Here is a 14507-nt window from a genome sequence, read left to right on the forward strand (position 1 = left end):
TCTTAGACTTCTGAGAAAGGACAGCATATTTGAATTTTATATATTTCTGAATGAAAGACAGAGGAAATAAGTTATTGGAAAGGTGATGTATTTAAAATTCCTCTTTTTATGAATCTTAAATTTAGAGCTGTTAGCTCCTTTGATTCCAGGTATAAAAATAGTCTCAGTAAGATAAAAATGGGCTTCATTTTGGATGAACTTTAATTAGTGGCAGCTTGGGTACAAGTCAGAGCCCTGGCACTGTAGGATAGAGAAGCATAATCTGCCATTATTTGTACTTCTCTATGGTACTCGTCTCTGTCGACCTAGCACAGTTTTCCTCTTAATTCTAGTTCTTCCAGTTCAGCGATTGTAGGAAAAGAGGCAAATAATAGGAAAACTAAATAAGTAGCAGCAGGATAGGGGCAAAACTTTGGGATTAATTCTCTTTTCTCTCTGACATTTCCCAACACAAGCAAAAAGCCTCTTTTTTTTAAGTTCTTACTAATATTAGGCCAAGTAATTCATTCAGTTATTCAATCAACACAGACATATTCTATACCCATAAAGTACACCCTGTCTCAGTAGGTTGGGTGCTAATTAGATAAAGTTTGAGGGGAGCATTAAACACAGGTAAAGCACCAAAATAAGCATGTCCCTGATAGTTTGTATATCAATTGCCATATGTTTGCTCATAATCGAAATAGATCAGAAAAGTTTACTTATTAGGTAATACATTAGAATGCTTACTTGAATCTATTTTTTTGCAAAATGAATAAACTCATATTTCCTATTTTATTTGGTTTGTAAGTTAGTTTTATACATTAAGTTCTTTGTAAAAGGTCATTATTGGACTAGTGACAAGTACCACATTTCTCACTAAAGGCATAATAATTTGAGGGAGGTTTTAACATTTGATTTATTCTTTATGGTATATCTACTGTGATTTACATGGCAAAATGAAGCATTTATGAGCCATTTGATAATCATATCTCCAGCTACTAGCTACTTTTTTTTCCGTGAATGTTGGCCTCTAACATCGACGGTCTCCAGAGCCTGATAAAACTTGTTTTCCATTTGTGGAAATAAACATCTCCCTCAGCCATTGTCACTTTTAGTCTTAAAAGAAAAATATTATAGAGCATTTTTAAGCTTAATAAATATCATCTCTGTTGTTATATTTAAGAATAAATATATATTTTTAGTTTATGGAAGTTTCTATTATTTCATAAGGAGTTTATATATTTGTGTTACTTTGGTATAACTGGTAATGTGTGTGAAGTGTTTGTGAACATGAAGGGTTGAGTTGTTTCATTAAAATTAGGAGAATACCATATTTTAGTGCCAAATTAAATCAAGTAAAATTAATTACCAGGAAATTGTAATTAAAAGAAATAGCAGATACTTAATATTTTTATACCAGAAATATCATTATCGGTGTCCTCTGAATTTTGGGGTACTAGGTATACCATTGAGGAATGACTTTCTGATTTAAGTTATTTCTATTTCTTCAAAAAAAAAAGTAGGATAAGCATTTATTTCAGTGCATTTTTCCCCTATGAGTAACTACCAACAAAAAATTGTATTATTTCTTGTCATCTAGGCAATACAGCTAAAGTGTACATTGAAATTCAGGATGAAAATGATCATCCCCCAGTGTTTCAGAAAAAATTCTACATTGGAGGTGTATCTGAAGACGCAAGAATGTTTGCTTCTGTGCTCAGAGTTAAGGTATGATAAAATGTTTTATGATACAGAACTAAAGTAAAAACAAAGAGCTCAGGTTTTACAGATAAACTATAACCCTCTAGTTTGCATTAACTGCATACTTATTCATGTTGTGTAAACAAAAGCCTGAAACTTGGAGATATATGAGTTTAATTATCCAAACTAAATACAGATGAATTATATAAGGTGAATAGTAAGCAACTTTTTGTTTTATTTTTACTATAAAAATGGGAATTAAATACGATGTTTTATATATATTTTCCTAGTAGGCTTTTATGCCTCCAGTAGGTTTAATTCAGAATAACTCAAAATATTCTCACAATGGAATTTCTAATGACAAATACGAAATTACCACTTCTAATAGAAGCAATAATGTAATTAATTATGCAATGAGTTTTTTCTGCAGTAAGTTTTTGAATTTTAAATGCTGGTTAAATGTGTGTAAAAAACAACACTACTAATTTTAGTACTATACCAAAAGTTAAGAAAAAAATTGATATGTCAGAAAACTTTGGCTTACCTACTTAGAATTTTTTAAAATGCAATATCTAAGACTTGAGTTGATAATTTTCAATTTTTCTTCAGTTATTACCAAATATGTTTAAAGATTTTAAGATGGCTGACACTATAAATAGTTGCAGTAGTTTTGTTACTAAGAAATAAATTTTAAAATACTGCAGTTTTCTTAGGGAAAAGTTTAGAGTCTAAACACTCTGGATTCTCCATTGCAGAGTTACTCTTTGGACATTATTTTAATAATCAATTTTTTAAATAGCTATAAATGTACAAACCTAAACATCCCTGGCAAATCTAACTTTTGATTGACTCTAGTTTTGCAAATGGGTAATTGCTTTTCTTTCCGTAATACCAGGAGTACCATGAGTAGAGCTCTTCTTACATGTAGTTTGATCACTTATCAAACACTCTCTTTAAGAAAAAGAAATTTCAACGTAAGCAAATAAAGCCTGTGTGTTTGCTTGCAAAATAGCTCTTCTACAATGCCAAGTACTGACTCCTGATCCCTGAACCGCCAGTTATAATTAAAAGTAGTTCACAGATTTGTCACTTACACTATATCCAATTTATATTATGATTTATAAGTACCAATCCTTTGTAGCTGATATTTATATTATTTTATATTATAGTACCATTTACTATTGATTGATTCAGTATGATCATTTAGTCAAATATTTTTGAGTGTTTATAATGTGCTAGGCACTGTTCTAGAAGTTAGATGTAGAGCAATTGAAACAAATAAACAAACAAACAAAAACACAAGGTCTCATCCTAGTAACATATACAAACTAGTGGAAGAAACAACTAGATCAGTAAGTTATGTAACATGTGATAGATACTAAGGAAAACGAAAAGCTTGGTAAGGAGAGAAAAAGAGTGGTACTACTTTAGAATAAAAGATCTCTCTGATGGGTAAAATCTAAACAGTAATCTGCATAAAGGAAAGAACAAGGCTTGTGGATTCTTAGGAGAGAAGCATTCTGGGCATTTTTTATAAAGCCCCTAAAAGCTAGAGGGACCCTGAAGCCCAATGTGACTAAAAAAGGCTGGTTGGGGATGAGATTGGAAATGTAACCTGGAGCTAGAATATGGGATTTGTTCTCGGTGTGTTGAATGATTTTGACCAGAGGTATGACATAATGCAATTTAAAAAGATTATTCTAGATGCTGTGTGGGGTGGAAGTTGGGAATTGGTAACACACTGTTTTTGGATAAGAGTAAAGGCAGAGTCTAATGCATTACTAGTCCAGGCAAGATTTGATGGTGGTTTGAACCATGGGGTTGGGCTGTGGAGATGGTGGGAAGAGAGACAAAAGGTAGAACGAAAAGGATTTGCTGAAGAATTCTACATGGGGCATTAGGAAAAATCAAAAATATCATGGAGGTTTTTATTTTGAACAAATTCCCATACCTCCCCGAGACACTGTGATGGCAGCAACCAAGAGTTTATTTGTGGAGATTTTGTGTTTGGGAGGCTTTTTCAACACATACACATATAGTTCTTGGTAGGGCAGTGGCAGATGCTGGTCTAGACTTGAGAGAGAAATCATGGACCAAGATGAAAATCACCTAGAAAATGGAGTGGACAGAAGAGTCCAAAGACTAATTCCTGGTAACTTCAACACTAAGAGATCAGGAAGAAAAGGGGAATCATCAAAGGATACTGAGAAGTTACTGCCATGAGGTAGCAGGAATCTAGAAAAATGCAAGGCCTGTGTGCCATGTAAAGACAAGATTGATAAAAGAGAGTGATCTATCAAATGCTGCTGTGATTAGAACGTCCCTGTGGATTTTTGTATCACCACTTATGCGAATATGTGTATTTGTGATGGAGAAAAAAAATAAGCCAAATGTTAAAGTATTCCATTAATAAAGGGGGCTACTCAAAAGTTATGTAGATGACTATAATAAGGAAATTTAGCGGCATTTACTTCAGAGGAATTGGGACTGGGTGATAAAGGAGACAGAATAAATTTCCACAAGCAGCAACTGAGACACACAAGGATGCTACCCTCTACCCCTAGGTTGTGTGGTGTGTAATGAGATATGCCCTGGAGAGAATACATGCACTTGTTGTGATGTGGTAAATAGGGATGGGATTGATTGTTTATCCAGGACTATGGTGGACTCTGTGGAAGCTTCCCCCCTCAATCTATCAGTGTGTTGTTCGGTCTAGGGAAAGGATTTCTTTCTAGGAAACCAACTTCTTGCAATATAATGTCCTAGGCACTTCAGACAAGAGAAAGAGAGAGAGGAGAGAGAGAGATGAAAGTATATGTTGTAATCATCAATTCAATTAGGAGAGCACACATTGCCCTGTGGATTCAAAGGAAGGAAACATTTCCATTGGTGAAAGCATAAAAGGTTTTCTGAAGGATGAAAAATTTAAGACTGTCACTGAAGGGTGGTTAGATTTTCTTCAAATTGAAGATCATGTGAGGAAAACAATCTAAGTAGAGGAGACAAAGTGAGGCAAAAACCCAGAAGAAAGGAAGGGCAGAGCATATTTGTAGGAGGCAAGGGACTTAGGATATGATAGGAGTAGTACATCCTTAGTGGTTAACATTTTCAATTGCTGCCTTTAGCCTCAAAGCCGGGACTCTTCCCCTTTCCAGAATTTTATCACAGTGAAAGTGAGTTAAGCTGTTCTTCTCAATTTATACTTAGAGCAACAAAAATATTATTGGAAACAGCACTAAATCAGGGCCAGCCAAGCTGTGGTGCTTGAAGGAGAGATGATTTTTAAAATGGGGAAGTAGCCCATGATTATGAAAGATGCTTTTATACCAATTGCTGTAGAATATTAACATAATGGTAGATTTCATCTACCACGCATGCCAGTTAATTTATTTTAGTCCACCAGGAAATGCCGAAAGATAAAAGTTAAATTAAAAAAATGTACTGGAAGAAGGGGAAGAGGAAATATTGCATAAAATAGGAGTGAAGTAAGATGAGACTTTGAAATATAAATGAAGAAAGCTATACTAGCTTAAAATATGGATAGTGGATTTAGGGAATTATTTAAAAATATGCTGTAGGTAAATAAATAATAAAAGCATTGTTGAAATGAGTTGTCCAATATAAATTAAAATAAAATAAAGACAACTGCATATCTGCTCTGAAGTGGCATATCTAATATGCTAAGGACTTGTTGCAAGTTCACTTTTTAAAAAAACATACAAGGTGTTCCTACTGTGTGCTTAAACTATAGAGACAAAAAAATAGACTGTCTCTCTGCCCTTAGGGAGTTAACATTCTAGTAAAGTAGACTCCTCCAAAAAGAAAATAAACATATAAGTTATAATTATATCTGTATGTACAAAATATCTAATGTAGGTTTTTTCTATATTGGTGAGAAAATAATATAATTATCTGGAATTTAGGTGAAAGAAGTTTTAACTTATTTTATTTGAAACATTGGGATAATTTAAGTGAAGTATCTTTGGTTTTTATGTACTCACATTGTCTAAGTGTAGCAGACATCACTAGTTGACTTTCCCCCTTCTTCACACTTAACAGAAGTCCCATTTTATTCAGGTATCTATTATCCTTGGGATCATGCACTTCAGGGGAGGTAAGCCCTACTCCCAAGTAGTGAAAATGACTAATCTGAGCCAGGCATTTTTGTCCGGTTATCCTTGCAAATGAATGGCCTGGACATGGATATGTGACTCATTTTGAGCAATTATTAATAAGGGAGGTCTCCTGAGAAGTTTTTAGGACCAAGACGTTTTATATAGACATGTAGAGACTTGGTTTCTGGCTCAATAACTTGAATGCTCATGTTATGTTCAAGTAATTTTTGGATTGTATCAAAAGGACACTAAACAAAAGGATTAATCTGGGAAGATCTACATTTATCATGGCTTAATACAGGTATCTATGTCACAACTAGTTCTACCAAGTTGATTTCCTTTGGTATCAAGTAATCAGCCATTTTAATTGCAGGGAGTGCAAAAAGAAAATCCAATGGTAATTTTTCTCTTCAGTATTCAATTCAAGGCATTAACATCAGTTAAAATTATTACCTTTAGTAAATACCCCAAATAATTGAAAGCAAAAACTCAAACAGGTATTTGTACACCTATGTTCATAGCAGCATAATTCACAATAGCTAAAAAGTGGAAACAGACCATATGTTCATCTGTGGATGAATGGATAAACAAAATGTGGTACACACATATCATGGAATATTATTCAGTCCTAAAAGGTAGGAAATTCTGACACATGTTACATCATGGGTGAACATCAAAGACATTGTAAGTGAAATAAGCCAGCCACAGAAGGACAAATATTGTATGGCTCCACTTATATGAGGTTCCTAGAGTAGTCAGATTCATAGAGACAGAGAGTAGAATTATGCTTGCCAGAGGTTGGGGGTGGGTGGGAGAAGGAAAATGGGAAGGTACTGTTTAAGGGCTGGGGATTTACAGTTTGGGAAGATGAAAAAGTGCTGGGCATGAATGGCAGTGATATTTGCAGAACAACACGAATGTATTATACTTAATGTCACCAAATTGTACACTTACAAGTGGCTAAAATGCTAAGTTTTGTGTTATGTATATTTTACCTCAGTAAAGAAAAATCCCCAAGGGGTCAGGCATCATCTTTATTGACAAAATATGAAAACGGTGTTTTTCCAAGCTTTTTTTCTTAATTGGTATCCATTCCTCTTCAGTTGATATGAATGTGAAGCTTTTATTCAGATTCAGAAGTAAAAATTTCTTCTAGTCGATTTATTGTTCCTGATTGTGTAACTGTATTTTTAAGCATTTTGTTCGACAATACACCCTCATTGATATCAGTACCAGATGCAACCGTATGGCATTAATACTCATTGTAGGGGTATATTGCCCCTTCTTGGCCTATGGGGAACATATGTCAGAATCTACAGTACCTTGTATGTTGAAAAAGCCCCTGGAAATTCTAATTCACTCCTGTCAGAGGTGGATATCACTACTCTAATGAAAAGTGACTGATAATTTTGGTTATATCAGAATAACATACTATTGTGACAAAAATGCCATACATGACTAAGAGAGAAACAATATGACAAAAGCAAATACATGCAACATATGTTAAAGAAAAAAATCAAAAGAGCAGCATCCAGAATATATAGAAAGAATTTTAAAACCCAATTATTTAGTAAATAAAAATAAGATTGAAAAAAACAGGAATATTTGTTGAACATTAGTCATGATTTTCTGTGCGAGGTGGGGGAAAGATTAAGCTAGGCCTTTGAACATTAACTTTTTGTTCCTCTTGAGCTTTGAGGAAATGTTAATGGATGAATTTTCCTTATTTAATAACAATACCTGCCATTTATTTTTCATTATTATTTTTCTGAGAATTTTGAAAAGCTATTTACTTATTTTAGCATACAGAATTTATTTAAACAAGACAAACAATAAATGAAACAAGCTAAAATAAAACAAAACACCTATCTATGAGGTAGATGCTATTACTCCTTAATGTATTGTTGGATAAAATGAAAATCAGTAAGTCTGAGTAAGTTTCCCACTATCACTCAGCCAAATGACTAGTGAAATCAGAATTCAAAGTTATATCTACTTTAGTTCAAGGTCTTTGCTTATAATTTGTACATTATGTTGCTTCCCAGGAGAAGTGAGGAGTAGAATCTTGGCAGAAAATACAGAACATATTAAGTTTCCAGGAAAAATTAGGAGTTAATTAACAAGGCAACTAATTGCTTTTCAAATTAAGATGGTCTCTATGACTTGGGACACTCTCTGTTAAGGTGACAAGTAAGATCTGATTTTAGAAACACCTTTCAAAATATTAGCTAATTTTTCCAGTTTATTGCATGTTGTTTTAACTACAACAATAGCCTCATTTAATGGAAATATAGGGAGAGGTTAAGTGTCATCAAGATTCATAAAGAAAACCCTTCGAATTATGAAATTTTTTTTCCCAATAGTTAAAGCAGCAGCAATTAATCTATTTCTCTACAAGTTACAAATATGAAAAATTCAGTGTCAGAAAAATTGAGTTATAACATTGATTTGATGTCTACTGAAAGTCAAAAAGATTTTTGAACATTGTATCTTTGAATGATTAAACATGCCAGATTTAAGAAATTTACCAACTAAAAGAAAATAATATTTTGAAAAAGCAGCAAGAAAGGGGAGTTCTCACTCTCAAATTTCTAATTATTTATTACATTTTCTAAATAAGTACAGCTTGGTGGTGAAAGGTTTCAACAGAGTGATACCATTGATAGAAAAAAGCTACAATCACGGTCAGAAGATGCAAATGTCCTTAATGGCAAAAGGTATAAAAATGTATAATACAAGGTTAAAGATGCAGAGAGTAATACAATTTTTTTTGAAACAGAGGTTAGGGCTTATGCAGGCTCCTGGTCTGCAGCCCTACACCTGCTCACCTGGGTCTGATGCAAAACATCTCATGTACGTTCCTGAATGTTTAATGTGTTTCCCTGGTGTAGCATCTCAATTTATAGAGAACGCTGTATCACAGGAGCAATACGTAACCTTCCCAAGTTGTATAGCTAGTCAGTAGTGGAGCCAGGATTCACAGCCAGGCATTCTGATCCAGCATGCTCTACTACCTTTCAGGTGAAGAGCATTCAAATCACTTGGATTCAGTTCTGGGTCTGCTGTTATCTCTCTGTGGCACATTACGTCCCATCACTCTAGGCCACAGATGTCTTCTCACGCAAACATTGCGTTAGAACCAGGTGCCTTTTGAAGTCTTTAATCTGATGGTTTACTTGTCTTATATCATTTACTGTTATAATGCCAGGTGCTCTAAGGCAATCATTATACTTGAGAGTTACATTTTAAAGGTCAAGTAGTCCAGATTACTTAATTCTAAAATCTAATCATCATTTATGTTTCACAATATTTTTGGTTTGTGTCCCTTTAATGTAGTGGGTTATTTTATGACAGTTTTCTCCCTAGTTATGTACAATCCAGATATAAACAAGTACCAGCATGATTTAAGTTCTAATTGGGGTTCCCCTTTGACAAATGAGGAAACCCAGACTTATTCAAACCCCTCTTGTTGTTTCAAAAGAAAGATGTTTTTAGATCTTACTTGCTATTGATTTCCTTGATGTTTTGGCATGGCATCTGACCTTGTATGGTTTCTACCCTGAACAATGTAAAAGTATTTAGATGTGTGAGGGTTCATTGCCTTCTTGCCTATACCCCTATAACAGAATCACTATGTTTTTAGTTTAGCACTTATAAAAATTGTTCTATTGCCATTTATCTTTGCGCTTGTTTTCTCTACTGGAATTCAAATTTCATCTAGCAAGTGTCATGCTTCCCCAGAAAATTAATGACATTATATATTGCCCTTAATGTTTCAAATTAATGTTTGTTTAAATAGATAGCCATGCCTTTTACCCTAATTAAGACTTTCCATATATTGCATGAATGAATTATTAATTTTCAAATTAGTAAAATGCACTTTCATTAAAATCTTTGGGTCTGATTACAATACTGAGAGTAACATCACCCTTGACTTCTCGGGGAATTTCAGTTCTTGTTAAAATTAGGAACTTAGACTTGATGGCATGTTTATGAATATTATGCATTTATCATAGTTTTACATTTATTTAGCCTCAGTGGTGAATCTAAATGATAAAAAAACTGTTCTCTTCCTGAGCAACTGGAATATTTTTGTTATATGATCACAGACTATGTTATAGTTAGTAATGTTTTCCTTTTGGTTTGTCTCCCAATCTTCAAAATCAAATATTAACATTTGCTCCATCTCTAAACAATTCTAAATGAATGCAATACAAATTTTGGCATACTTACTTTCTCTCTGCCCTCCTTTATATATTCTGTCTTTATTCTCTACCATTTCATTTTCTTTCTTTTTTTAATTTCAGAATATTATGGGGGTGCAAACGTTTTCATTACATATAATGCCTTTGCCTTGCCCAAGCCAAAGCTACAAGCATGCCCGTCCCCCATACAGTGTGCTCTGCACCCATTAGTTGTGAGTTTACCCATCCACCCTCCTCCCACCCGCTAGGCACCTGATGAATATTACTTCCATATACCAACTCATTTTCTTTTAATTATTTCATATTATTATATCTTATATATATATATATTTTTTATTTCAGCTTATTACAGGGGTACAAAAGTTTAGGTTATGTATATTGCCCATGCCCCCTCCCCCCGAGTCAGAGCTTCAAGCGTGTCCATTCCCCAGACAGTGCGCATTGCACTCATTATGTAGGTATACACTCATCCCCTCCCCCACCCCCCACATCTGCCTGACACCCAATTGGTGTTATTCCCAAATGTGCACTTAGGTGATGATCAGGGAAACCAATTTGCTGATGAGTACATGTGGTGCTTATTTTTCCATTCTTGGGATACTTCACTTAGTAGAATGGGTTCCAACTCTTTCCAGGAGAACAAAAGAGATTCTATATCACCATTATTTCTTATAGCTGAGTAGTACTCCATGGTACACATATACCACATTTTACTAATCCACTCATGTATTGATGGGCATTTGGGTTGTTTCCACATCTTTGCAATTGTGAATTGTGCTGCTATAAACATTCTACGGACCATGGTCCATAGCACAGTAACATTACCAAATTAAGTTGTAGATGTCAGGTCATTTCAGCATTTCTGTAGTTTTTTTGTGAGCACTTTTTTTTTGGTGGATAGTATATTCTCTTGTTACCTGTTTTATGAGTTTAAAGGAATGCTGGGAAGAGGGTTGATATCCCATGAGAGGATCATAATACAGTAGGAAATAAAGAAGATAAGTCAAGCTCTAGAGATATAATTTTAAAAATGAAATACAATTTAAAAATATTTTAAAAGCATGAAATAAAAAAAATGAAAAGGAAGAAGATTATTCAAATTTCTGTTCATTTTAAACTATTCTTCATGGAAATATAACAAAAGAATCGTGACAAAAGCAGAGTTGTTTATATTTTTCTCATTGGTCAGCATAATTTACTCCATTTCTATCTGAATATTAGTCCTCTGTTTAGTTAATATTAAGGAATTCTCTATTTTTAATGCTTGGTACAAAACAATGCCACATAATATTCTTATGATTTCTAGCAAAATGGCATGGTTTAGGAAGATGGATCACTACATTATTGGTGGCTGTGACTGAGAGATACCAGTAACCAAGTCTGGTAGGTTGAATCTGGAAAATAGGAGTACGTAGGGAGAATGAAAGTCAGTATGAACAAGCATATAAGTTTATTCTGGTTCTTATTTTCAAAATCCAGGATTATAAAGCAGTATATTTGGACCTGACAATTGTTTAGTCATATCCACAGATCAGAAACAGATTCATAAATCCTTTTAAGACACATGAGCATAGACCTTGCTGATGTTTTATGATATGGGGCATTGATAAAGAATCCAAACTAGGCAAGAACAATAAGTGAAAGGGAACAGTTTGAATCTCAGAGGAGGCAAGTGGAAGGATGTAGCCACTCAGCAGACAACAGGCAGGAAAACATGAATAGTGTGCCTTCCAGACCCAGAAAGCGCTGGCAGCGAGCTCAGAATACACTCACTGTAGGATTAAGTACCATTCAAATAGTGCAAGACCAGTTGATACTGAAACAAACTCTTCTGAGGGAAGGACCTCTTTGTGGGTTTACTATTTTGGGTCAGAGCTAAGATAAGAGTGTGGGATGAGGCTAAGCCCAAAGTTGGAACCCATTCTATTAAGTGAAGTATCCCAAGAATGGAAAAACAAGCACCACATGTACTCACCAGCAAATTGGTTTCCCTGATCATCACCTAAATGCACATTTGGGAATGACACCAATTGGGTATCAGACTGAGGTGGGGGTGGGGGGAGGGGATGGGTGTATACCTACATGATGAGTGCAATGCGCACTGTCTGGGGAATGGACAGGCTTGAAGCTCTGACTCGGGGGGATGGGCGGTATATGGGCAATATATATAACCTGAACTTTTGTACCACCATAATAAGCTGAAATTTAAAAAAAATTTAAAAAAAATTAAAAATAAAAAATAAATAAATTTCCTACTTCATGGAACTTACCTTCTCTTGGAAAATACTAGCAATACTTAATAAATTTGTTATGATTTAAAAAAAAAAGGTACAGTTGTGGGAGGGATATGAATAGTAGCTCCTACTCTAATAACATGAAGTCAAAACAGCAATTACTAAGGGAACTTTTCATTTAAGTCAACATGGATTAGCGTTTAATCAAATGTTATGAATATGCTAAATCCCAAGATTATGAAAAAATAAGGTTAATGAAATCAAATAATAAAGGGCATAAAATAAAGTATTGGTATTTAAATCTGTAACTCTTTCCCAAAAGTATGATGAGAAAGACAAACTTGAATTGTTATTCTTTAATCACAGTGTGCTATATAACCTTAGACAAGTTTCTTAATTTCTGTTAGTTAGCAACAGGTCTGCAAAGTGATGATAATACTATCTAATGAATTTCTTATGAATGTAAATGTAAAAATGCATATAAAGCACTTAGCACAGTGCCTGGCTTCCTGAAATCTCTCAATAAACATTCACAGTCATTGTTAGTTATTATGTCTGAGTAGCTCTTTTTACCTATAATGTAATAGTAACCTCAAGATCAAAATGTTGTAAATTCAGTATGCACAGCACACTTACTAAAAACACAATTCTATTGAATCCTCAGATATTTTTCATTGCCTTTCAAACCAAACAGTGGGTCTGTCTTTCTAGAATTGCTCTTCTGCATCACTATAGAATGCTAATTTTTTTATCTTTATAGTAGAATATGGAATAATTACAAGAAGCTGAAAGTTAACATAAGAACAGTTTCCTCCATTATGTCATGACTAGGTGAATTCTATTTTTGAGATATACCTTAGTGTATTGGTTTTACTAAAATATTATTCCATTGAGGAATAATAAATATAACTTTTCCAAATTGTTATATATTTTAAATGAAATAGTTGATTCTCTTAAATGAGCATTGATCAGATTGAAATTTATTGGGCATATTTATATGTTTTAAATGAGTAATATTATCGGAACACCATATTATGAAGTATTTTTGTAGAGTTTTTTTTTCCCAATACTTAGCCCATGGCTTGATATTTTCTTTTCAGAAATCCATAGCGAATTTAAGAAAAAAATAATAATCTCTATATGTACTAGCATGAAGTTCTGAGAAACAAACCCTAACAGCACAGCTGGAAAAACTTTCAGTCTTCAGACAGTATCACTATCAACTTACCCAGAGAACAATTTTTAAAATAATATTCCTTTTTATAAAGGGCATATTGGAGTTTATTGGTCTTTATCCCATCATATCATAGCATATCATAAAATTGAGTGAAATTACCTTATAGTAATTAATGTACATCTGATAAGTGGAAAGAAATGCTGACGTACCCTTAAGTAAAATAGAAAAAAAAATTTACAAGACAGTAAAATTTATTAAATATGTTTTTTTATAAGGGAGGAGCTAAAGCCATACAAAAAATAATCCCAGACTAGAAAAGCCCAGCAATTTGAGAATCTTTATAGAGATCCCTTAAATACACCCTTTTAGATAAATATGGTCAAAATTGCCGGATTTAATACTTTTTCCAAGTAAAGGTATTAATAGAGAGTTCTGAATAGCAGAAAATTTATTTTTCATGATTAAAAATGAATTATCTAGAAAATATTAAAAAATAAAGCAACCCTTTCTCTGGCATTAATAAATCACAACGTGACACATAATCTGTTCTGGCACCTCCTGAGCATATTAAAGGTATGTTTTTTGATAATCATGAAAATTCAGGCTAACTAATGAGAAAAGGAAAAGAATACAATGAAAATTTGTGTCTCACCTATATTTATAATGGTCTGATTAGATTTAAATGCAATTAAAACATTGAATTCTCTTTCAACATGTCATTTAATAGAGCAGCATCACTAATAAGGATATAAGCAATTCCTTTTTCTGCCAGTGTTCATGTTCTGCTTTGTCCTGAAAAAGAGGTAGAGATGAAGCTACTTGTCTTAATTCCTACTGGACTCTGGTAGTATCTGCACAGAAGGACAAATGTGAGAAATAATAGATTGCAATTTTTTAATGAAATCTATCAGGTCAGTACAGGTGTCATCTCTTTCTGAAATAAGGAACCTGGTAATAATCCTCAGCCCACCACATACTCCTCTCAGTACATTTGGTTTGTTGGCAAACATTGCATGGGCCTTGGAGTCAAAGACAGTGTGTTCTGCTCAGCAGCTGTGTGACTTGGGGTCATTTACTGAATTTTCCATGGTTC

At 33.7% G+C, this 14507-nt stretch overlaps 1 protein-coding gene across 17 annotated transcripts in view; it reads left to right on the top strand.

Annotated features, from left to right (window-relative positions):
* The window catches only part of PCDH15 (protocadherin related 15), a 635722-nt gene that overhangs the window by 554724 nt on the left and 66491 nt on the right, over positions 1-14507 (top strand). For all 17 annotated transcript variants that reach the window (XM_069460690.1, XM_069460691.1, XM_069460687.1 and 14 more), the window contains one exon: positions 1583-1710. In XM_069460690.1, the coding sequence (XP_069316791.1) occupies positions 1583-1710 (128 nt within the window). The remainder of the gene's footprint in view (positions 1-1582; positions 1711-14507) is intronic.

The sequence above is a fragment of the Eulemur rufifrons genome, chromosome 28, assembly GCF_041146395.1.
Source record: "Eulemur rufifrons isolate Redbay chromosome 28, OSU_ERuf_1, whole genome shotgun sequence".
Taxonomy (NCBI): Eukaryota; Metazoa; Chordata; class Mammalia; order Primates; family Lemuridae; genus Eulemur; species Eulemur rufifrons.